At 37.1% G+C, this 26,360-nt stretch overlaps 1 protein-coding gene across 1 annotated transcript in view; it reads left to right on the top strand.

The window, feature by feature from the left end:
- Positions 1–26,020, top strand: part of NXPH1 (neurexophilin 1) — a gene marked incomplete at both ends in the record, with an annotated part of 144,388 nt that extends 118,368 nt beyond the window's left edge. Inside the window, one exon of the mRNA XM_080611135.1 lies at positions 25,259–26,020. Coding sequence (XP_080467261.1) covers positions 25,259–26,020 — 762 coding nt within the window. The remainder of the gene's footprint in view (positions 1–25,258) is intronic.
- Positions 26,021–26,360: the final 340 nt, after the last annotated feature.

Raw genomic sequence — 26,360 nt, 5'->3', positions numbered from 1 at the left:
TATAAGATAAGAGACAACACATGGATCCAGACAGCTAAAGGAGCACAAGGAAACAATGAGGCAATGTTGGTCAGTATGAGAGAAAATGTCTCAGTGCGTTATTATCTTAAACATTTTCTCATGGTTTTTTTTGTAGGCATCACAGCAAGAGAGTTTTAATGAGGGATTTGAAGGAAGATAATGAGGTTGTGTGGCAGATGCTTGGAAAAAAGTCACAGAGGGGCTCGTTTAAAATTATCTGACAAATGGGTGATGGAAGCCAACATTATGATCTCACTGAAGAGAGAGCTCACTGGAGATGATAGACAGGATAAAAATGAGAGGAAATTTGAAGATGAAGGCAAATAACTTATATCTGATTTTTCAGAAAATCATCAACAGGCATTGGTCAAAGATGCTTTTGTTCTAGCAGATTCTGTGTGACAGGATAAAAGTTCAGCAGACAAACAGATGTTACAATGGTGGAAAGTTGAGGTGGATTATGACAGACTGGATAAGACCTCTAGTTTTGTGGGTGATATAAATGGGCATTCATTAAAGATGCTATGCAGAAACATCTACAAAATTTAGACTGAAGTCTATCCCATGTGTCATTGACTTGTTTACAAAGAAGATTATGTGATCTCAGTTTCTGGAGTCATGTAAGATAAGTTTTTATAGATATAAAGGGAAGCACTGGCTGATGTTGAGAGGAAGTTGTGCCAGTGGTGCTTTCTAATGTGGAAAACTAAGAATCTTATGTATAAATGAGGGCAAAATAAGAAGTTAAAAAACAACCACCACAAGTGCATGTACTTGCATATAAAAATACAGTGTGAGTATCCAGAGTGACAGAAACTCACTTTTGTCCATTTTTGTTGGACACATACATTTGCCATCCCATTAAATTTTTTCAAAAGCTTTGGCTGGTTACTTTGAATTTTAAGTGATCCTCACCATTAAAAGTTCTATTGCAAGACTGGCTATATCAAAATGCTTGCAAAAAAAAAAAAAGTTCCCTAAAAATCAGGTGTTTAATACAGATGATCAAGGCAATTACTACATGCCAGTGTTGAGACCAGGTAGTTAGCGGGAGATTTGGAAAAAAAACTAGTGCACACAAGAGATTTCTTTTTTAGCTTTTATAGAGGAAGAGCGTAAGTACATGTTCTTTGTGGAAACCCTAAGCCTACAGAAAGTCAACATGGGAGAAGACATGCTGATCTGTTTTGTGAAGTAATTTTAAAGTACTTTGCAGGAGAAGTCCATAAATTTAGCAGGAGTAAGAAATTAGTATAATTAATGGTCAGAACTTCTAGACATTAAATTAATAATTTGCCTTAACTTTCACAAAAGAGTGGGTGACAGATGCTGGAAATGGATGTAGATTTCCTATGAAAGGAAGAAGAAATACTGAGGGAAATCAAGACCATATCTGAACAGATGATAAGGATATTAAAATGTCTAAAGACTACAAAGCTTCAGAGGCTGATACAGTCTGTCCAAACATGAGAAACACAAGAACCTGAATGTGTATATGTAAAATCATATTGTAACAGAGGGAGGTTGTAGATGGACTTAAAAGTGGTGGCTGGAAAGTGAGAGACAGGAAATTACTCATATTTAAGCATTGTTTCTACTCTTGGAGATAGTGACAGCTAAACATTCACTTTCAGAAAGGTATTATTTGGTTACAGGCAGAATTCACTCAAGAAAGGAAGGCATTTAATTATTTTAAGTAGTGGTCTACCTCAATTAGATTGAAAGTTGACTAAGGAGAGGGAGACAGGGATGTAAGTGCTTTTGAATTTAAGAAGCTTTGTCTACAGCACAGTCTAAAATATAGACCAAGCTTTTAAAAGTTTTTCTAGCCAGCCAACATCTCTGAATCTATATGCCCCTAGGCCTTCCTTTTCAAATGTGGTAATTCCTTGCAATGTTCTAAAGGGTCAGTTGTACCTAGAAGGCCCTGAGATTGTCAGATGCACAGTACAGTTGGTGCCAGTTTGCTCAGTGTCAGCTGTAGCAACCACTGAAAAGTTCATCTTATTTGTGTAAGAGAAGACGATTAATTTCAGGAGATGAGGGACTCCTGGAGTTATCAGGTAATGGCAAACACAAATGAAGGAAATGAATTCAGCCATTTTGGGAGGATCAGCATAATGATAACTTTCATTTACTAGAGCAAAACAAAGAAGCATAGGTGAGTAAAATGATCAGAAGTAATGATTTGCTGCTGTGAGGAATTTAGCATTGTAATACAAGTAAGCAAAATGATTCACACTTGCCTGCGATAGCTCAAGAAGATGGCTCAGTGAACTGGTTTTACATATCAGGTAGAAAAATGTAAGAGAATTGTATTAGGATCAGAGAAAAAAATAGAAAAATTATTAATCCCCCATAGTGACATGCAAATCAACATTGATCAGGAGGATAATCTAAGTGAAAAAATGGTAGCCATATAATTAATTTTATATAATATGTAATAGCAGCAAAGCAAACAACATCAAGGATACATAAATACAGCTATGAATATAAGTTATGTTAGTATACTGTTATAAAATCACAAAATCTGCGATATAAAAATGCTCATTGTCTCTGAAATTTTAAATTTTCTAGTAATATTTTGATGCATAAAGAATGTTTATACAAAAATACATGGGCTAATAATTCTTCAAGGGAAAACATGGATATAGATTTATCGGAACCACAACATTTATTTCTAAAATGAAAATAAAAATATATGTTTGCTGCCACGTAGGAGAATGAGTCAAAAAACTTGCTGATGAACAAAATGCCATTAGCTCCTACATAATTTGTCATCAACCTGCTCTATTGAAATATAAAACTGGTTATTATGAACTATCAGTTGTGGTATGGCTGTTGTAGTACATTCCTGAGCTTTTCTTGTCTCTTGGAAATGTCAGGATCGTATTTTTTTGTCTCTATTTTTCTAGTACAAATCTCTCTACAAGACCTACAGCTCTTAACAGTGCTGACTAATGAATGAAGACCAAAGTCTATGAATGTTGCCTTTATCCTCTGTCTTCTAGCACTTTGGACTTTTGGCTTTTCCATTCAGTAAGAAATTATTTCAGTTGTTTCCTCTTTACAGAACAAGGGTGATTTACCTTTAATCAGACTTTACCAGTGAAGAATTTATCTCTGAAGACACAAACCCAGTTTTCAGAGTCAAAGATTTTGAGTAGTCTGGGAGAAGAGGAGGAAAGACCTTGCTAGATGCATCGGAGAATTCTTGAGAGAGCAAGCTGAAAGATCCTGCTTCATATTTGGTTTCATGGTTCTGGAATTTGAAAGACTACACTGGGAAGTTATAGACTTTTCTAGGGAGGATTGATCATATATCACAAAATCTGAAAGCTAGAGATTACTTTGTATTCTTTCATAGTGATAAATCATAGGCTAGAAAATGCTGTTGTAGGTTGGTGGTGAGAGTGCAGAAAATCCCCCCATTTATGAAAAAGAATATTCTTCCTAGAGAAAAAGCTGGTAAAAGTCTGTTACCCTGCCATTCTTTAATGTTTCTGGTGTAAATTTTATGCTCCTGCTACTAAACAGTTGCAGTATCTTCCTAGACTAAACAGATACTTTTTGCCATCCCATTGTAACTGCAAACATCAACTCATTGCTGATGTCAGATCTGTACCCTTTAAATCTTCCTAGTCAGCCCTGCTTAGTTTGCTGACAAAAAGAAATTTCCCCATTCAGTACTGTGGAGTCAATAAAAATATAGCTGTGGGAGAGCAAGGTGCATTCTCTTCTCCCTGATGCACTATAATCATAAAATTATAAGCTAAGGTACAATTCCAGAAATAACGTTGAACATAATAGCTGATGTATGAAGCAAAAAGAGCACAGTTAATTTGCAGATGTGAATTTGAGCTTTCATGTCCATCAGACAGGAAAATCTGGTTTTGACTGTAAGGCTGAGAACAATTTAAATGGAAGCTACTGATGGAAATATATATAGAATGCAAAAAAGAGTTTGTATTGTCCATTTTCTGTCCAGATGAACTTTCTTAATTCTTCATGTCAATTTTACTGGGACTTCTTATTGATTTTCTTGGTCGTTTTCTTTGTACATTCCCCTGACTGTAAATTTTCTCATGTTTTTTTGTTTTTACAGACATATTCTATTTCTTCCTGTGCAAGGTATAGCACCTATTTAATGACTTAATGTAGAGGTCAGTGTTCCAAATGAAAAAAGTATGTAACACTTTCATGGTGATATTACATTTCCTACCTCTATTTAGTGTTACTATATGAGTCCGTACTCACAGAAACAGCTGTTCAGGACAGCATTAGACATCAAATTTAGTCTTTGGTTTTAAGGTATCTTCAGGAACCGTACCTTAAGCTGCATCCCTAACAGCTAGTGTTATTTTGGGATGCAGGAATATTATTTTAGTGGAAGTTAAGGTGTGATCCTGAACATTCTGTGATAAAAATCTATGGTCTTGCTTTTTCCCAGTGGTAACTTTTAATTGTTGTTTAAGCACAAGTGTTCTTGGCTTGCCTTGAATTTACTACATGCTAAGCACAGGCATGTGGGCTTTAACTCTGAAGTGACTGACATACAGTATCTGAATCCTTTATGATGACTACTTTAAGCATCAGTGTGATCATAGTAGATACACAGGTGGGAGTGCACCTCACATATGACCACATTTCTTTGCAACTGAGATATTTGTACGAAGACATGCCACAGTATCTTCAGCTGGTACTTCGCTATTAGCAGTTGGCAGGGTTGAGTCCTGGGTAACTGGCTTTGCTATCTTGATACAACTTCCATCACATTTTTCAGAAAAGGCTATTCTTGAGGTTAAACAGGGCATTTTTAAATGCTGTTGCTCAGAGGCAGTACATTTCAGACTGTAGTAGGCTGAGAGCTTTTTGGCAAAGCTCCTCTTTGTCAAGACTGAGGGTATTCACAGGAATTGCAAGTTTAAAATCTTCTGAAGCACACTTGTTTGCTTCAGAAGGAGCTTCTTTATCACAAACAAATCCTTGATGGTGTTCAAGGACAGGTTGGATGAGGCCTTGGGTGGCATGGTTTAGTGTGAGGTGTCCCTGCCATGGCAGGGGGGTTGGAACTATATGATCTTAAGGTCCTTTCCAACCCTAACTATTGTATGAGTCTATGATTCTGTAAATGAAAGAGGAAAACTTCTGGGTGCAGGTGAGACGGTAGTATGCCCATGTCCACTTACACAGTTGGTTATTTTTTGTTCTTCTAGTACAAATCTACTCAAATGTTGGCCATAAACCTTGGCTGCATTTTAATATTGGCTGTGTACTTGTGATCTTTCTCTACTGATGCTTAAAAAGGGCACTGACTCTTCCTTTTATTTGATTTCTGTCTGCAGTTATAAAATTAATCTCCCAGCCTCACGCTGCAATGAGCTGTGTCAGTGGAAGAGAGATAACTTTCATTCTTTTTTGCCTTAAAACTTCTCCTAAAGTTACAAGGAGTTTAGCACATTTACTTTCTCTTTTCAGTTTTAACAAAGCCCTTTTCTTTTTTTTCTGCATTTCTATTTTATCCATGTCATTTTGGTTCTTTTGTTTTATACTTCACATTTTTTTTCCACACTCTTTTTTTTCCCTTCAAGCCTAGTTTATAGTCTCTGACAGGATTCTTTCTATGCTATCTGCCAAAACATCTGTTCCTTTTCTGAATAAAAAGCTTGCTTCTCCAGAAAGTGTCACACGGGTCCATACCAACTATAAACCTTCATTTCTCTCTGTGACTTTGCCAATGATGGGCCAGCATTGGAAAGCTTTGTATTCTTGTATGTCTTGTCTCATTTTTCATTATGCCAAATGCTGGTAGTCTGTTGGGGAAAAAAAATATGGAATAATTTGGATTTCAGTGTACACATTTCCCAACTAAATATGCTATTAGGTATTTGTGCTTTCTATTTTTAATCTTGCAATTATTTCCTGAATTTCTGATCAAAGCAGATATTTATTAGCTTAAAATTGATTTCACTTAAATGAATTCTGTTGCCTGCTCTTTTCTGCTAGGACCAAATTTACATTAATGCCTTCACCAAAAATGCAACATAACTGTCCTTGATTTTTCTAGGATTAATTTTTGGTGATGCTACAATTTTGCAGTCAAAGTGGCATTCAGAGCAATTTCGGGTTCCCTTGAGGAAGTCGTGTATCTTTCAGTACTTCAGTTTTCCCATTTATAAGTCTTTCTTACGTATTAGACAGACTTGATTCTATTGCAAAGTTCTTTGATGTCTTGTCATAGTTTAATCCTACTAGACAGCTCAGCCCCATGCAGCTGTTTGCTTACTCCCCCAGGTGGGAGTGAGAATCAAAAGAGTAAAACTGAGAAAACTCATGGGTTGACATAAAAACAGCTTTATAAGTAAAGCAAAAACCACGAACACAAGCAAAACAAAACAAGGAATTCATTCACTTCTTTACACTGGCAGCCAGGTGTTCAGCAATCCCCAGGAAAGCAGGGCTCCATCACATGTAGTAGGTGGGAAGACAAAATGCCATCACCCCAAATGTCCCCCTTTCTCCTTCTTCTCCTAACTTTGTATGCTGAGCATGACACCATATGGTATATAATATCCCTTGGATTAGTTGGGGTCAGATGTCCTGGCTGTGTCCCCTCCTAACTTTTTGTTCACCCTCACCCTCCTTACTGGTGTGGTAGTGTGAGGAGCTGAAAAGGCCTTGACTCTGTGCAAGTGCTGCTCAGCAATAACTAAAACATTCCTGTGTTATCAACAGTGTTTCCAGCACATATCCAAAACATACTAGCCGCTACAAAGAAAATTAACTCTATCCCAGCCACAGCAAACACACATCTTTAAGAAAAAGTGCTGTATCTTAAAAAGATATTATTTTTTTATTGTGTTCAATATGAAAAAAGTCAAAATTCAAGTCAATATATATTTTCACGTTACATTTTATAAGTGGTCAACACTAGCAGTGAATCATTTAAATATTTCTCCCAAACACAGAAAGAAATTTGTACTATTTTCTATGTTCCAAAGTAAAGGAAAAAAAGTGGTATCTTCATCTTCTTCTCAGGAAAACTGTGTATCTCTATTGTAAGATTTGTATCAGTTACTTAGGGGTTTCCAGTGTCAATCTGGTACTAGAATGGCGAAACACACATTCTGTTCCATTGTTTCGTCTCTCTGCTAGACACAAGGAGAGTTTCTCCAGGTGGCAGAGATTTGATAAATGCAGGGAAGCAGCACACAGAAAGAATTGCTAAGGAAATTGAATTCAGCCCCTCTCCATGTCTTGATCCCCCCTAGAACAGGTGGCTTGGCATTACTGGCCACAAGTTCCTGTTGACTGAGTCCATGCAATAATACCTCAGTCCCCTTGTGCAGGAGACTTATTTTTGGAAGCTGGCAAGCTGCCTTCCTGGAGGAGCTGCAGCAACAGCAAGAGGGCTGGGAATGGTTCAAAAGTCCTGAATATTTTCATGGCTCTTGCTGTGTTTTGCTGGTTCTTTGAAGTGCTTAAGAGGGATTGCTGTGTGGTTTGTTATATGAAAGTCTGAAAATTTCTAGTCAAGAAAATATTTCCAACACAATATAAGACACTTTTTTAGTCAGCTTTCTGTGGGGACTCGTATGTGTCTCTTGCTGAGATCTTAGGGCAATTTGCAAGAGGCTTTTTTTATCTTTCTTGGATTAACTTGTCCAAAATATTAATTTTAAACCAAATTTTGTTACCTGTGTAGCCTGTCCCCGTATGACCAAGACAGCAGGGAAGGGAAAATGTTCTCAGTCCTGACAAACATTAATTACTCATTTCAGTAAATTGATATTGACTGGGCTATTCAGTAACTGTGCGTAGTAGATTAGAACTTTCATCATTCCAGTGTAGTTCTGGAGCAACTCCACTAAAGTGCAGTCAATTCTTACTATAAATTTTTATTTGTATACTAGAAAAGCAGTGTTTTCTTATGCCCCTTGAGGTGCAACCTGAGTGGCCAGTAGCCCATCAAACTGCACAAACTGTCTCCTGAACCTGAAAGCACAGAGTTGCACCAGCTCAGCACAATGCCCAATGTAATAAGCTTCCAGTTTGCAATGATGATGTGCTGAAAATACTACAGAAAAATAAATGTAACCCATATAGAAAAGTCTTCAACAGGCAGGTTTAAAGCAGAAATGTGGTTTTAAGCTTAGTTACAAATATGGTCTTAAATCTTGAAAAAAGGCAATATATATTGACATACACAAGTAAGAAGCATGAAACCATGACAGATTGCAACAGTACTAGACACTGACATTTACAGGAAAGTTGATATCAATTTATTGACATTTTAATTTGGCAGACAATGTGCAGGTAGAACCCCAAGTTCTTCCAGTTTTAAGCTTTGCAATGGGACTCGAGTGCATGGTAGACTATTTTACTTTTATGTTTCTTCTCAGTTAGTAAATGTTAGTCTAAAATATAATTGAATGTATATTTGAAAATAACCAAGGAAAAAGATTAGATCCAGAGACAAGAAACAGAATAAGCTAATCATATTCAGAAAAAAACTCCATGAATATGCTCTTCATGATGTAGCTTGAAATTTGAGGAGGGGAAAGCCTTTTGTTCATCTCTTTGCCTTATGATCCTTTTTTACAATTAAATTCAACACAAAGTGAATCTCAGATGGCTTGGAATTATATTACCATCTGGGGGAAGATTTTGAAACAAGCCAAAACTAACAGATTTTAACCTGTCCCCTTAAGAATTTTAATTGCCAAGAGTTGCTCATTTCTTAGGAGCAAACTGACACTGTAGTAGCATGAGTCTGCAGGATCTTCTTGGCTAGAGATACTTTTTGATACACGTAGAACCATCTAGAGCTCAGCAGATATTTTTAATATTTCTAGTTAAACATCTAGCTAAATCTATTTCATCTATACTTCATCTGGAAACTATGGCTAAAGATGTAATTAACATTATCAAGTCTGAGCATATTCTTGATGTTGTTGGTTAAAACCAGCGTCAAACAAAGGGGGGTCAAGCTGCATGCCTCAGGGGCTCTACAGTGTACTTCAGAGTCCCTCAGTAGGGATTAGCAATTAAGTTACTAGTTCAAACCCGCGAAAGGTCAAGAGTGATTAACACTCTTTTGTTCCATTGGTTAGTGGGAAACAGATGTAAAATAAAGTGATGATCAAACCCCAATTCCTAGTAGATATTTTACATCATAAACACCAAGCTCCTAATGATCCCTTGCTAGCAATCTGATTAGAATGAGCAGTAATTGAACAGGCACAGACACTGCCATGCAACCATTACTGCCATTTCCCATAACAAGCAGTACTACCATTTTTGGACTGAAGGACAAGCTGGAAAATTTCAGTCTCTCTGCCTGAGCTTTTTGTGTTCTCTTAATATATTTGGAAATCTTTCATCTTGAGTGACATCAAATCATATTTTGAACAACTAATGCAGTCAAAGACTATTTTAAGTGCTTGGAATGCAGAAAACCCTGCAATTTAAAACTGCCAGTTTTCTGATGATTTTAAACATATGTGGTTTCTTCTCAGATGGATTAATATGTCATGGATCTGCTGAAAAATTAGTAAAGTCGTAGTCAGTGAAGCTGGCAAAGGACCTGAATCTGCATTAGTCAAAGTACATGATCATGAAAATGCATGAGTAGTTTTAGAGAAAGTGTATCATAGCTGAGTTCTGTGCATTACATATACAACCCCTGCCCTTCTCCTTCTTGGGCACCAAACAAGTTAGAGTTAGGGTTAGGTGAAAGGTTGAATGTTAGGGGCTTAGAATGAGGAGTTAGGATTTTGGTTTGGGACTTAGGCTATAGGCATTTGGTTAGGGTTACTACCATGATACAGGAAAACTGTAAATTCTGGAGCTTGATGTTCTCATACTATCTTGCAACTGGTGAATGATAGAATGTCTTTCTTGTAAACATGGTGTCTTTTAGACCAAATATATGTATATACTGTTCTCCATCAGAAACCTGAATTTACTAGAAAATCTATTCTATTAGTTTATCCAGGATGTTACTAGATTCCACAAGATGAAAATGCCTCCATATTTTAGCAACAATCCATAAGATGAATGTACACAAATTTTTCAGTGTGTGGATAAAATGCTTAAAAGATTTTATAACAAGCACCAACTGGACTTGCTGCCCTACAGTCCATTGTCTTAGCTATTTATACAGCAAATCAAGAAAGAAAAGACCCAAAAAAGCTAATAGCTTGAATAACGTAAGATGTTATTGTTTTCTGATAACTTTATAAAAATGTTATCGTTAATATTTTAATAAGTAAATTTACAACAATGGAAAATATTCTTGTTTTTCACTAGGTAACTTATGGACTACCCAGAGCTGCTGTTGACTAATAGCTGAAGTGTAAGATGGGGGATTCACATTTTGGAAGACAGATTATATTTGTATGATTACTTTCACTATTGTTTTTATTGGAGGAACAAGTCAAACATTCCTTATTACTTGGGGCAGATGTCCATGATCCTAGAGGAAACTGGGACCTCTTAATGCTCTGTGAGAGGGTTTCAGGCTTCTTGATGACGTGGACATAGTGAGTTCAAAAACACAGCTTACTTCTGAGCTGAGTTTGTTTCCTTGAGCCTGCATTCTTTTAAAAACAGCTAGTGGCATTTCGTGTCTCAACCAGTTATTGGAATCAACCTTTTTTTGGACATTCTGGATATGACATTGGAAAGAAAAGCCAGAGATTTGTACTAACTCTTAGCTCTGCAACAGAGTAAAGACATCACCAATATTTCTTTTTTTAGCTTTCTTTTGCCAAATCTGTTTCATTGAGGAAACTCTTTAGGGAGTGGCTATAAAAGTTTAGTTTCTAATACACACTAACCCTGACCACAGGGGGGTCTGTGAGCATTGCAGTAATAGTAATAACATGTAACACTAACAGTGGATTTTGAAAGGATCTCTATTCTGCAAATGTATTTAAAAGAAACACAAGCAAAAGTGTCATTTGCTCCCTGAAAAATGGAACTGCTAAGCATTTATATTTAAATTAAATGCTTTTATGAGTTCATTAAATGTTATTTAGCAAGTATATTATAGCAAACGCATGTTACCTACTGCCGTAGAATGAGGATTTTATTCGTTTTTTCGTAGTTATCTTTTGTATCAGCATTTGGCACGTAACAAATGAAATTTGCTTGCTAAGGTTAAATTGTTCTGTGCTGCTGCTCAACCACACAGATATAGAGGATGAGGCAATGGAAAGAAGTTATTTGGGCACATAAGAATATATTAATATACAGTGATCTTGACCTGCCTTTGAAGAAACATTTATTCTCTGGAACACGAATAACTTCATTCTTGTCTGAATCACTTCCCTGAAATCCTTTTCATGCAGGAGGCTGCACAAATGCAACTGCAGGAAGAATTGGCACAAATAATTCTGTGCAGTCAGGGTGATGATACTCAAAACAGTCTAAGGTCAGAGCAGAATGGACACCAAGTATCAAAAGATGAAGGTTCTCTGGAACTTGGAATGGAAAGTTCCTGTTTCTCTATACATTTTCAGTAGCACTGCATTTCCTAAATCATGCAGATGTGGGACAAATAATGCTTGATTCTCCCTGAACCCTAAATTTTTTATACTTTAAGAATATAAAAACATGCTGTTGAATAAAGCCCAAACTTGTAAGTATTCCATCCTATTTTTTTAGACTCCAGTGTTTTCTTTAAATTTCAAAAAACTTCTGGAAAACACATTCTGCAGGTATCCTTGTAGCCTAAGCCTATTTTGATAGACCAGTTGACTTTTTTTATGTATCTGAGAAGTCCTTGTGATACAAGGTCAGAATGATAAATTTTATGTTTTTATTCTTCATGTAGGAAAAGTAATATAATGCCATCACTATTTTATTACTCTGCAGTCATTCTGTTACTGTGCAACTTAAAATATTTCAGCCATCAGCATTTGGAGAAAGGAAAGTTCATAGGTGTACAACAGCCCATTATAATTTGCCTGTAAAGACTACATTTCTTCTAGTCACCCTGACTAGAAATGTAGTTATAGATCAAGATACTGGAGTGGGCTCTGAGGTGAGCTGAAGGTAAACTAAGAATGCACTGCATTTACACTAGTATAACCAGTGCTATAGGCCTCCAGTATTTCTGTTTAAAAAATTAGCTAATATTTCTTGCTAATTAGTAATGTTTGGACCTTTTCTGAAGTCTGGAAGGGTTTATGAAACCGGTGCTCAAGTCTTAGTTAAAAAAAAAAGTCTTTCTGTAATTTAAAGGCGCTTGGCAGAAGTCAGCATAGTATAATCCCAAAGATGTCAGTTTGCTGGACCTTGAACTGTCTGGTATTCAACTTGCTTCAGTACATCATAATATGAATTTAAAGCATTAGAACTACTAAATGTTATAGGAGAGGACTTGTGGTCTGCAGACTGAAGCACTGCTTATTATCCTGGAAATTGGTGTGCTGAAGCAATGTTCATGTATTTTCTTCCTGAGTTTTTCATTTCACTGTGAAAAACTTAGCAACGAATAACCTCCTTCAACTTATGTGCCAATGCCCAGAGGACTCGTAACTCATCTCAATTTAAATTAGTGACCTTTGTGATAGTACTAGCAATTGGACCATGGCTCTCTTGAGCCAGATATTTGCATGTGGAATTTGATTAATCCTGCTGGCTATCACTTTTCACTTTTAATTAGGTGTGATACTATTGCAGGAAGAAAATATAAGACTACTATCAGGCACAGACAATATTGATTTTCAATTGGGTATTCTACTCTGTTTTGTTTGGCTGTGCTAGTTCCCTCACAATGTATGTTTGGATCAGTTCAGCAAGGTACTATAGACCTAAAAACTGGTCTGTGTGAGTTCAGGAATAATCATTACAAAGAATTGTTATATTGAATTAATGTTACTAGTTTACAAGAGGTAGAGAAATTGGTGCATGGTATCCCCTTCTAGTACTATGTAAATGTGACATAATGACATATTAATGTGACTCTTAATGACATAATAGGTCTCTTGTGATATCTCTGTCCAGAGTCACAGAAAAACCAACTATGGAAGCAAATGGGGGTAGTACTTTTCTGAGACTACTTTGCCTGCAAGCCGACTGAGCTTTCATGTACAAGAATCAAGAATAAATTTTGCCTGGATCTTGTAAATACATGAGGTGATGTCTCCTAGTTCCTAATAGGACAATCCATATTTCTTTGACATCTTTGCACTTTGGGAGCACTGCAATAAATTTGCGTATGTCATAGCCAGGAAAACAACGTGCAACACTTGGCTTGCCCAGCAAGCTGGTGCCCACATGTTGCTCACTGATGAGCACGCCCCTGTAAGAATTAGCAGACCTTGAGAAAATTACCAAAAAAAAAATCTCAAAAATGGTATACTCTTGCAGTAGAATAACTATTTAAACTTCCCCTTCCTTTACCAGAACAACATTAAAGAAACACTCCTCTTTCCTTAGAGGTGGATTTTAATAGATTTTGATATCAATTGACTGACTGAATGAATCATCAATGCCTATTAAAAAAAAACCCTCACTTGAAATATATTGCTGTTTCTGGCTGAAATTCAAAGAGAAGGAAACCTTCTTTGTGATGACTGAAGACTTCTGAAGAGAAGCATGCATATCTGGAAAGGGCAGAAGGTGAAGATGAAAGCATAAAAACATTTTTATGCCAAACTTCAATTGAACCTTAGAATGGCCTCCTCTGTGCTTTTGAAATGCCTTTCCTGAAGTATTTGGCTGTTTGTAATTAATCAATAACTTATAGTGAAAACCAGGCAATTTTAATGAAAAGAATCTATACTTTTGCAATAGAATTTTTTATACTTGTGCAAGCTCTTTTTTGTATTTCATGTGCATCTCATACAAATATGCAATTTCTTTGTGTGGAAATGTGCACTCTGCCAACAACAGTGGGAGTTAAATCTCCTCAAAAGACATCTTTGTTCAAATTCAGGTTTCTAGAATGCACCCATGAATAGGTACGTAGAAAGTGACTCAGCTGTACCAATATTCTAACTATTTTCTTTGGAAAAATATGGTATCAGACACACAAGCAACAAACTATTTGGGTAAAATGTGGAAGTATTTTAATATTATTAAACTTTTACATTAGCAGTGGATGATCTGAAACTGTATGAAAATGAGTAATACTAATAGAGCGTGTCAAAAGTGCATAGTGGCTTTGTCCATTAGGCAGTACCGGGATATCACACATTATAGTCTTTTTCACCTTCTTCAGAAGACATATCTACCTATATGAAAATGGACACTTTCTTCCATGTGTTATATATAAAGCAAACTGCAGTGCAAATTTTGATTAAAATGTTGCTCTGTGGCCTTTCATATAAAATTTAATTTTATTTAATATTGCTTTCTACATGTATGCAGAAAATGGCAAAGCAAAATTAATAAAAGGAGGCTTATAGGAATGTGGAATGAGAACACTATATCCTTGACAAAATTTATTTACCTAGCTAGACTTTCATTTCGAAGTTAGCAGCACTCTGTGATACTGGCATAATATAGGGGGTCTTAAAACTCTGTTAGACATTTCTAGCCCAATTTAATTTATTCCATGGAAGTTTAATCCCTCACTGAACAGAGATGGGGTGAATTTTCAAAAGTCATAATCCACTGAAGTAAAAAGTCTTTAATGACAACATAGGCAGCAGACTTCAAGAGTTTAGTTTAAATTCTTTGTAAAAATGTAAAACGTAGGGCAAAAGTTAATAGGATATTTCATACAGTTATATTTCAGTCCTTTTCCAAATCTTTATAAATTCACTTGCATCTCCACCATTAGAAATATTTGGGCTGAATACCTTCACTTTTAAGGCAAAAAGCAGAAAGCTGTGAAATTGTAATGTGAAGATTTTCAGAGTGCATTGTCAGTCATTTGGTCCTTCAGTTCACACGCTATTATATGGGAAAGTATAATGTTTTCTAAATTGGAGAGAAGTTATGCTTTACAAACTAAACATCTTCTGTTCTGTTCTGCCTTAACTAGGCAAGAAAATGAAATCAAGCTAAGTAACAGCACACCACATTCATCCTTCTGCTTATCTAGGATTTTCACAATTGACTTTAGTGGTGGATCCCACAGATTTGGCCCACAGATTGAGATGAGAGAGTCCATACATTTTGTGTGTATTCCAAACCCACAGTTTTAAGATTCCCATTGACAGCTTAATTCCCAAAGTGCCTGTAATTCAGACAACATTGCTTTTTTTGGACCTGGAAGCTCCTCCAGTGCCAGCCATAAAGTTAAGCTTTGCCTGGCTTAAGTATCGAGGCTTCTGCCTGAACCCCACAGGAAAAAAATGCTGCTGCCTTACTACATTTTGTTGTTGCCTGCTGGACGAGAATGTCGATGGCATCAACTAAAGCTGGGAGGTGGTTGTTCAAAACAAACAGGAGGAGAAGGTTCCTCAGCCAGTCTGAATTTAAGAACTACTGGTCGCAGGGTATTTATTTGCTGGAAGAGAGAAACAGGCAAGTTCTACTAAGTGATACTTGTTGAAAATTACAAAATTTATAGCCACAAAACCACTTTAAGAAGTCCTTGATTTGCAAAACTTTCAAGATGGGAAAGATTTTCTGGCAGATACAGCATGTTGTTTCCCTGATTTTAAATTCCTTGTCAAAACCCAACTTTTAGCCATTGTTGTATACATGGTACAGGACTAGATGGACTTTTGGTTTGACTTGATAATGTTCTCAAGCTCTTTTATTAAATGGACGACAACAAGCACTTCCTTTTTACTCTAGGAGTTGCATCGTTGAAGGAAAAACAATGAGATTCCTTCTTTGAAAAGCAAGAGTGACAGAAGTGCCTGTCTTCACCCCTGCTTTCCAGGGAAAGGGTAGAACATTTCTTAGGGCTGGCTTTTCGTCACTTCCTATCTTGGTTTTGGTTCCTGGTTCAAAATTACAAGTCTTCTCCAGGCACTTATAGGAGCCTGGATGTTTAATTCTGAGTCTGATTTCCACTCTGGAAGTTTGTGAAAGGAAAAAGAACATCATGGCTCTTACAAGCAGCTGTACTGGCACAGCTGAGAGGGCAGCACTGGCAAAGTGAAACAGATTAAAACAAGAGAAAAATATCAGTTAGGGCACTACTACCAGAAGAAATGTCTCCATAATTACAGTCTAAGACTGATTGTTTTCAAGTGCGTAACTATCTTTAGCTGACTAAACCCTTTAAAATCCTGCTTAGTAAACATTTTTGTAGTTGCTAGTGATCAAGACAAGCTCAAGAAGCCTAGCTTTTTAGACTCTAAATACCTGTGAAAATGGTTTGTGTGACTTAATCAAACCCCAAATATAACAGAACAGCACAAATCTACACTGTTTCTGAAAGGAAAACTCCAGGTGGGAAATTTTGTATGTCTAAAAGGAGGAACAATACTAGGAAGTCTGCACACCTTGCTGAATGAGTAACACAGCACTAGCTTGAGCATGCTTACAGATACATGGGTAGCAGTGGAGTTGAAATGACTAGAGCATTTCAGAAAGTGGTTAGTTACAGCAGTCATTGTGCTGCTTCCAGCCTCCAGCCTTTGTGCTCTCTCCATGGTGTTCTTTCCAGGGCAAACTGTGCACTGTAGGTCAGATTTTTCTTGCTTACCCTTAAGCATCTAGATGAAGAACATTTATTCAATCCTTGAAGGTTCATCAATACCTCATGGAGACAGAGGATGTCATTCTATTTCTCTCTTGATTGTGGAATAAGCCTAGATAAATAGTTTAGACCTATGGCACAGAACATGTTCTAACTCTTTCCTAACATGTGGTGGCAGACCACCACTTTCCTTCATAAGTCTGTTAACATTCCCAGGAGTTGTGGCACTGTCACAGCTTAGCCCACAGTCAACATGAATGCAAGAGAGAGGATATGAGACCCTAAAGTGAAATTTGACGTGGTAATTCTTAAGTATTCTCACCAGAAACCAGACATTGAAAGTGATTTATGACCTTATCATTTCCTGGAAATTATTTGAGACTTGCTAGTTTCAGGCTTATTTATCATTGGCAACTTATACTGTGTAGAAGAGCACTGTAAAACTATAACTTTTGCTAGCTATTTTTCTTTTGCAGAAGAGCCCACTGCAATATCTTCATATTTTATGATCAACACCTGTTAAGAATTATAATGTCCCTAAACAAAGCAGTATATCTACTATTTTATTAGTGTCCTCACCTTTCTGTGGGTAAAAATTTTTTAGTTAGTCTTTGATTCTTCGTCAGATCTCAAAAAGATGTCGACTGATACAGGCACTTCAGTTTCAATGATGTTCATGTTTCACTGAATTTATATCAGCTGTCATCAGCTGAATTTATGTCAGCTTCTGGTCTTGCATAACCTCTGTTGTGTGAATGATGAAAAGAAGCCAGGTAGCCACATTTTCTTTCTAACAAAGCCCGTTCAAAACAGGCACGATATCTCATAGACTAAAACTAGAAAAATAAAGAATACAAAGCTGAGCTGAGCCCAGATGATAGTTTTAAGCTGATTTTATGAATCTTCAGTATCCTAGTTTTAGCTGGGATATAGTTAATTTTCTTCCTGGTAGCTGGTGCAGTGCTGTGTTTCGGCTTTAGTGTGAGAATAGTACTGATAAAACACCATTGTTTTAGTTGTTGCTAAGTAGCACTTACCGTGATCAAGAACTTCTCAGTCTCTCGTGTTTTTCCAGTGAGGAGTGGCACAAGAAGCTGGGAGGCAGCAGAGACAGGACACCTGACCCAAACTAGCCAAAGGGATATTTCATACCACAGAACTTCATGCCTAGTATATACACTTGGAGGACCTGGCTGGGAGATGCTGTCAATAGCTGCTCAGGGATGGGCTAGGTATTGGTCAGCAGGTGCTAAGCAATTGTAATGTGCACGGCTATTTTTTCCCTGTTTGAGTTTTATTCCTCTCTCTTTCCAAGTATCATTTATTATTGTTGTTGTTATTGGACAGGCTGAGAGAGTTGGACTTGTTCAGCTTGGAGAAGAAAAGGCTCATGGGAGACCTTAGAGTAGTCTTCCAATACCTAAAGGGAGCCTACAAGAAAGCTGGGGAGGGACTTGTCTTACAAAGGCATATAGTGACAGAACAAGGTGGAACGGCTTTAAATTGAAAGAGGGTAAATTTTGATTAAATATTAGGAAAAAATTCTTTACTAGGAGGGTGATGAGACACTGACACAGGCTGCCCAGAGAAGTAGAAGATGCCCCATCCCTGGAAGTGTTCAAGGCCAGGTTGGACAGGGCTTTGAGCAACCTGGTCTATTGGAAGGTGTCCCTGCTCATGGCAGGGGGGTTGGAATCAGAGGATCCTTAAGGTCCCTTCCAACACAAACCATTCAGTGATTCTATTACTATTATTTTTATTTTTTTTTCCATTATTCAACTCTTCTTACCTCAACCCAAGTGCTTTATCTTCTTATGATTCTCCTCCTTATCCCACTAGGGTAGAGGGACAGAGTGAGCAAGTGGCTGTGTGGTACTTAGTTGCAGACTGGGATAAACTATTACATTAAGGTAGATTTACGCAAAAATTGCGGTAACAGCGTGTCTTAAGTTCAATTTCCTAGCTTTAAGGTAGAAAAAAAAAAAAAAAATTACCTTCCCTCTGGATTTGTGTGACAAAATATCAATTTTCTTATGCTTGAAAGTGATTAGCTTACAAAATATTGTTGAAAACTAGAGATGCATCCTTTTTTATGGTCAATAATTAAAGGAAGCCACTATACAGATTCTGCAGGGTTTGTGGAAGGACCTCTGCTGTTCACTGCATTTGCAAATGACCTGGGAAAGGTGAGTGAGAAAGTTTGTTGGTGATAAAATATTTCAGTGTAGAAAAGATAAGAGCCAACAGTGAAGAATGACAGAAAGATCTTACCAGAAGTAGTAAATAGGCAGTAAATTAAGGAATTAAATTCTGTGGGAGTAAATGTAATGTGAAACACATGGGGGAAAAAAAAATCCCATCTTCATTATATAAATGGGATTGAGATTCTGGGATTATGACAGTTCTCTACAAGCATCAGTTCAGTGTTCATTAATGACGAAACCCAAATAAAATTTTATGTAAAGGAAAAAGAATGAACAAATAAAAGAAAACCATTTGCCACCATACAAGAATGTTGTTCTGCCACATCTTGAATTCTGTATGCCTTTCTGGTCTCCTTATCCTAAAGATAGAACTGGGAGTAGAATCAAGGAGGTTTCAGAGAAGGACAAAAAGAAAATCTAAAGGTATAGGTATAGAATAGCTTCTATACAACAGACTAATTATGAGACCAAGGAGGCTGGTACTCAAGGCTAGGAAAAGTCATTGGTATTTGCTTACTGCTATGAATAGATATAGCGGAAGCATGTTCTGGTAGGCTAGAAGTAGGGTAGAAATCATCAAATTTTGCACTCACTGATATTTGTAGAAAAAATATGTAAAGCACAGCAGCAAATAAAAGCAAGAAGGAGCATGGGGATTTTGGCTAGAGACAGAATTTTTCATCTGAAGGACAAAGAGTTCTCCAAAGAAGGTGTCAGGAGCCAGGTTCAAAACTATGAGAGGGAATAGAGCTGTGAAAATCATTGCTGAAGGAAATTATGGAGGTTAAAAATTTACAAAAGGTCAGAGTAGACAAATGCACAGAAGAGCAGTCTACTGAGAGTTACTGAAACAGAAAACATATACAGAAACATTATCTAGCAGAGGAAACCATCAATATTTGACAACTGGGAAAATACTAGGAGACTATGATATGCTTACCATGTTCTTGCTTTTCTCCAGGCATCTTTTATAGCTGCTATTGGAGACAGGATGCTTTTTTAAATAAGTCTTTGGTTTGGTCCTGCATAGCTCCTTTTGTGTTCTCCTTTGACACAGTAGGTCAGGATTTATCAGATTCCATTTATCAGATTCATCTGAGTTTGCATTTTTTAAACAGCTAACCTACATCCTTATTCTTTTCATGTCATGTGGAAAAAAGACTTTTAAGTTAAAACCAGAGGGGTCTATTTCTATGAAATATCAATCCATGTCATTTTCCATATTTGTCTTCGCTTTCTGAAGTGTCAGTTTGTAACAGGTACAAATCCTTCACTGTATTTTATTGTTATAATCATATCTCCATTAACTTTAATTCTCAGTTTCTTTATTTCTGTAGAATGTTGGCTTTGACTTGTCTGGAAATTATTCACTAAATAAAATATTTCCATGCCACTAGTAACTTTGTAGTGTCTCGACAGGTATAGAAGAAAATCATATCAAAAGTAGAACAGTAAAGTATGTCCAGATTTTCCTCCACCCATTGCATTAACAGGATTAACATGAAGAAACAGGATCCAGCTAAAATTTTGAGTGCTGTCTTGCCTTGGTAATGGTCCATCTTATATTTATGTCCATCAGTACTCTCCTACCCATGCTGTATCTGAGATATCTGGCAGAGAAAAAAAAATTCTGAATTATTTTACGCAGAGCACGTACAAACACAGTGCTGCCAAATTCTGACAGTGCTATGCCAGCAAAGCCAATCTTGGTTTTGATTAGCTATTTACCTGAAGAGAGAGATTTTCTACCTTGAGGGTTAGATTGTTTGTTTACATTTTCATCTGCCCTCAAGTAGTCATACATTCAGACGAATAAATACATAATTTCTAAACCAAACTGTAATTATAGGTAATGAACTGTAATAGAGCTAGAATGAAAGAAAAAGAGTGAGGAATCAAGAGGCATTCTCTACCTCTTTGAATGACTATTTTTTAAAATCTCTAATTAATCAGTCTTAAATTAATGTTAAATAACTATGGTTGATTTTACACTGAGAAGGGGGCCTAAATCACCACTTGAGGCCTTCATGGCTTTCCAAGATGTTTTTGCAACTTTTTCTGACTGCTGTAAATATTCAGGTTTGACCTGACAAAGAATTCAGGGCTTAGCATCTTGAAAGAGAACCTGAAAATTTCTGAGACAAATTAACTGCCTATCCTTTAGTCCTAAATGCACTGCACGTATTCATAAGAATACATTTAATGATGTTAAACGTCATCATAAAAAATTCTTCACCCTCAAAAAAGAAGATACAGAATTATATAAAAATGATGGAGTAAAAATTAAATTACAGATCAGTTCCTATGTCTTTTTTAATGATGCTTTGGGATATTGTGCCCAGTGAAACCACTGTCTTTGCTCTGTCCTAGAAGCAAAAGAAGAAATGGAATAACAATTTGTAATTATTCACTGGAAATAAGTTACCAGGCAGTCAGTCATTTATGGTATCTGTAAACTTTACTAGGTAGTGGAAATTCATACTTTCCATTAAAAGCACAAGATTGGAACCAAAGATCAGTCTGCTGGGCTTACTGGGTGATGTTCCACTGACATTTGTAGCATTGGATAAACATTTCTAAATATTTTTATTCCTACTATTGTATATGGATGCTTCTGACATCATAATAACTCAAAACCACTTTTCTAGCTATGAAGTAAGGGAGGAAATCCCCATTCTCAGACTTTTTGTAGTATGGATATATTGCCTTGTAGTAGTGTTGTGGGTTAACCATGGTCATCAGCTAAACACTACACAGCTGCTTGCTCACTTCTTCCGCTTCCTGAGTGCGGCACGGGAAGAGGAAAGGAAGAATAAAAGCAAGAAAAATTGGGGTTCAAGATAAAAAAATGTTTACTAAATGAAGGGTAAGTGGAAGAAGAGAAGAGTAGAGAAGGGAAGAGGAGAGGAGAGACATAATGCATAGGCAACACTCACTTCTTCCCATGGGTACAGTGATGCTGAGTCAGTTCCTGAGCAAAAGATGGCTAATCCCTCTAAACTCCACTCTTTATCTTTTGTTTGCTAAGCATGATGTTATATGGTAAGGAATCTCTCTTTGGTCAGTACAGGTCCCCTACTAACCTACTGTGCACCCCCCAATCTATTCACTTGAGAGGCAAAGAGAGAAATGGAGAAGCCCTTGATGCTGGGTAAACACTCTTCAGCAAGAGCTACAACATTAGCGTGCTAGAAGTGTTTGAGTCAAAAATCTAAACCACAGCACCTTATGAGCTGCTATGAAGAAAATTAACTATACTCTAGCCAGGCCCAGTACAGGTTTCTTAATGTATCATCTAGGAGTGGCACTTGGGTGTGGAAAAGAAGGAAAATTTGTTTATAGCAAATATTGGTAAGGTACAGTACCCAAGTTTCTGAATTATATGCAAATCTACTTAAGACAGAAGACAAAAATGCCACCATAGATTTCGGGCTGCCATTTTAAATTGACTCTTTTTTTCATGCACCACTAAAATAGATCTATGTTTCAATAAGCTAGTTTTCACACCACTAAGTGCAAAATCTCATGGATTTACATGATCTTTCCTGTATTATTGCAGCCTTGTGTTGGAAAGAGGAGAGATGGAAGTATATTGTGGATTAGTTCATGTGAAAATAACTGCTACATTTGCAGAAATTCTATTACACAGCAGTGCTCTGTATTATTTGGTGTGCGAGTCTCTGAGGATACATATAGCCACTTTCTATAGCGCATAGTATACTAACAGTATATGAAAAAGCAGTTGGCTGGAAAATATTAGTGAAGAGCAATGAATTCTAGAGCTTTTTTATTAACCCTTGTAGGCTGGTTTTTTTAGTGCTTACACAGACATTTGACCGGGGGGGCAGGTTCAGTCCTTCAATCAGGAATGCAGCCTGTTACCCACGATGTAAATCACAGAGGTCTTGGGGCTAACTGCATGACCAGAAGTCTTTCAGGTATTTCAAAATCAATGATAGTAACAATCAATTGTATTTGTTAGATCAGGTATGAAGCAGGATAGCATGCATGGAATCTGAATCATCCATTTTCATGAAATATACTGGCTTTCAAAAAAACACGTGTTGGGTCAACCAGCAACTATTTCAGAAAATACCTCCTTCCTTTCCTGGGTGTTCAGTTTTATACATCTGAAACCTTCATTTTAAAAGGTTTTTATACCATTGCATCTTGTTACATGGAATTTGTACTGTAATCCTCTGAAATATAAATCACTGGCTACAGAAAGGAAAACAAAGGAGAAACCAGCTGTGAACAAAGAAAAATATAGTGGTAAGCAATCTGTATCCTACCTACAGATTACAAGTATACTAGTTTTGCTAGCTAACTACTTAGATTCATAGCAGGCTGACAGATTCATGCTATCCAGGCACATTTTTCCTTTTATCCACATTTCTTTTCTTATTCTGTACTCCTTCCCCATATGCCACAGCAAAATTATATTCTGAGACTCTTTCTTTCTCCCTGTGACATCTTCATTGCTGCTTCATTAACCAGTACACCATCAGTGCATTTCATTACAGCTTCTCTCCTGGCTCACTGTGCTGATGCTAAAATGCAGCTATTAACTGACTATCAAAATACTAGTCTGTATTTTAGTCCTTACTTCCATTCAAAAGAGAAGGAAGTAATCTCTGGCAAAACCCCAGATACACCTCATATTTTATCTATTACACTTACTGGCCCACCAACCTGAAATGCACTGGAGAGGTATAGTGTGAGATGTGACAGATTTATTTACCTATTTATTTACTGTAAAAGGCTGGGGGCACACCTCCTATCTGATCAGTGTATTAAGACAATTTAGTCTGATTTTATGTATGCACCTTCAACTGACCTTGAAAAAGTACTAAAGTTAATGAAAACATGCTTCAATTTCACGATTTTTAGGAAATGAAAAGGCCATGCTCTGATAGATTTCCTCTGTGACATATAACTCCAGTTGTACTGGTAAAGAGGGGACATGATTTAAATACTAGATGGTTTCCAATGGGTTTCCTGGGTTGGGAATATACTCAATTAATTTTTAAGTGAAGAGGAAAATATAACTGCAATTGAGATAGAAGCATGTAAATCAGAGCCAGCACACAGAAGAATAAACCGGGCATGTTCAGAATCTCCTTTGTACCCATGAAAAGGAAAATACAAAACTTCATGGCCTCTTCAGAGGAGTCAAATGTTAAAAGATGTGGCAGTGTCTGGTGTGAATTTTTTAGGGGAATGGGACTAAGGATGTTGTCGTTCCCTTTCGATCCTCTGTCGTCTCTGTCAATTCCAGCCCTCCCTGCTACGCTCCATCAGAGCTCTCTAGCAGTGCTGCATGTCAGACAGCTGTGAAGCCACATCTGTTCTCTGTTTTCCACATAATTAAAGCAAAGAGAAAAAATATAAATAAGACAAATTACTCTTACAGTAAATTATGTGAAAAACACTCTGAAGTTTTGGATTTTGTAGGAACATGGTGCAAGATTTTGTCTTTTTTAAAATGTGGTTTTGCAGGATTTTTTAATTGCCACTTAAATTGATGGCCCTATTTTTATTCTAAGTACATAAATGGTTTTCTTTCTTGCACACATCACTTTTTGGTTTGGGGAGGAAGATGTGAAAGAAGAAGTGAAGCGAGGAAGGAAAAATGCATGTCATGCTAGCTACAGCCAAGGCAAATCAGTGGCAAATTTATAAGGAACTATAAGAAAAGACTGACTCCTCTTGCATTAATTGAGGTACAACACACGGTATGAAGAGTTGCCAACACAAAATTCATTAAGGTTTTCATTTTTCTATTATTTATATTGTAGTTGTGACTGAAGGCCCTAGTCATGAACACAGACCAATGTGTACTCATAAAAGGAGTAGGAAAATAATATTACTTTTATTAGATTTATAATGACACGGACTCTGAGCGTGGTCTGGCTGGCACCACCAAGACAGCACCCTCACAGTAAGCTCTGGGGGCAGCAAAAATAGATGAATGTGACTCTTATGGAGGAAGATACAGTCATTTTACAGACAGAATGTTCATGCAAAAGTACTTCACTTGGAAATGAGAAATGTCCAATGAAAGCCACACATAGGCTGTGTACCTTAGTTTTTACAGTAATTCATTCCATACTTATCACTTACAGGCATTGCAACAGAAGAGATTTACAGGCTGAAGAATAATGTGAATAGCTGAGATTAAATTTGAGGGCCAATGTAAAAGACTGGCAAAGGAGAATTAAGAAATAAATACTTGGAAAGAAGAGGAAAATAGACATTTATGTGTTTTTTTTATTACTGGGTACAGAGATATAATTTAATTAAAAAAATCCCCTATGATTTTGAAATCTGATCGTTTTGGTCTCAGGTGGGAATGATGGGGTTTGTGTTGCATATCTCAATATATCCTTTCTTTCTTCTTCCCTTCTTTCTTTTTCAGGTTACCTGTGCAAATTTAACAAATGGAGGGAAAACAGAACTTCTAAAATCAGGAAGCTCCAAATCCACGCTAAAGCACATATGGACAGAAAGTAGCAAAGACTTGTCCATCAGTCGACTGCTGTCACAGACTTTTCGTGGAAAGGAAAATGATACAGATTTGGACCTGCGATATGATGCTCCAGAAACTTATTCTGAGCAAGATCTCTGGGACTGGCTGAGGAACTCCACAGACCTGCAAGAGCCTCGGCCCAGAGCAAAGAGACGGCCCATTGTCAAGACTGGGAAATTTAAGAAAATGTTTGGCTGGGGAGATTTTCATTCCAACATCAAGACTGTGAAGCTAAATCTGTTAATAACCGGGAAAATCGTTGACCATGGCAATGGGACATTTAGTGTTTACTTCAGGCATAACTCCACTGGTCAAGGGAATGTATCTGTGAGCCTAGTGCCCCCTACGAAAATAGTGGAATTTGACTTGACACAACAGACGGTGATTGATGCAAAAGATTCCAAGTCCTTTAACTGTCGAATCGAGTATGAAAAGGTTGACAAGGCTACCAAGAACACACTCTGCAACTATGATCCTTCAAAAACCTGTTATCAGGAGCAGACCCAGAGCCATGTGTCATGGCTCTGCTCCAAGCCCTTTAAAGTAATCTGTATTTACATTTCCTTTTATAGTACAGATTATAAACTAGTACAGAAGGTGTGTCCTGATTACAACTACCACAGTGACACACCCTACTTCCCATCAGGGTGAGGACCAACATGTGTCTGAGACTGAAGCCTGGGGAATAAAAAAGGTCGTATGACAGGGCTGTAACCTCGAGGAGGAAGGCCACATCTATTGCCTGGAATGTGTCTACCTACTGCTGCTGATGTCAAATGGCTACAAATATGTTAGTGGAAAACAATCTAATGTAATTTTTGCCCAGTCAGCTCCATGTATCAATCTAGTTGTAAATTACTATGGATTTGAAATAAAACCATACACATATACAGAGACACACACTCTTTTCATCTCACATCTATTGAGATTCCTCTTAAGAGAGCTTTCATTTTCTGATATGCAAGGTTTCAGGTTAACCTGTCATCAAGCA

Source organism: Psittacula echo (genome assembly GCF_963264785.1).
Source record: "Psittacula echo genome assembly, chromosome: 2".
NCBI lineage: Eukaryota > Metazoa > Chordata > Aves > Psittaciformes > Psittacidae > Psittacula > Psittacula echo.
Note: the sequence above shows the minus strand (reverse complement) of the source record. Positions and strands in the feature narration are given on the sequence as shown.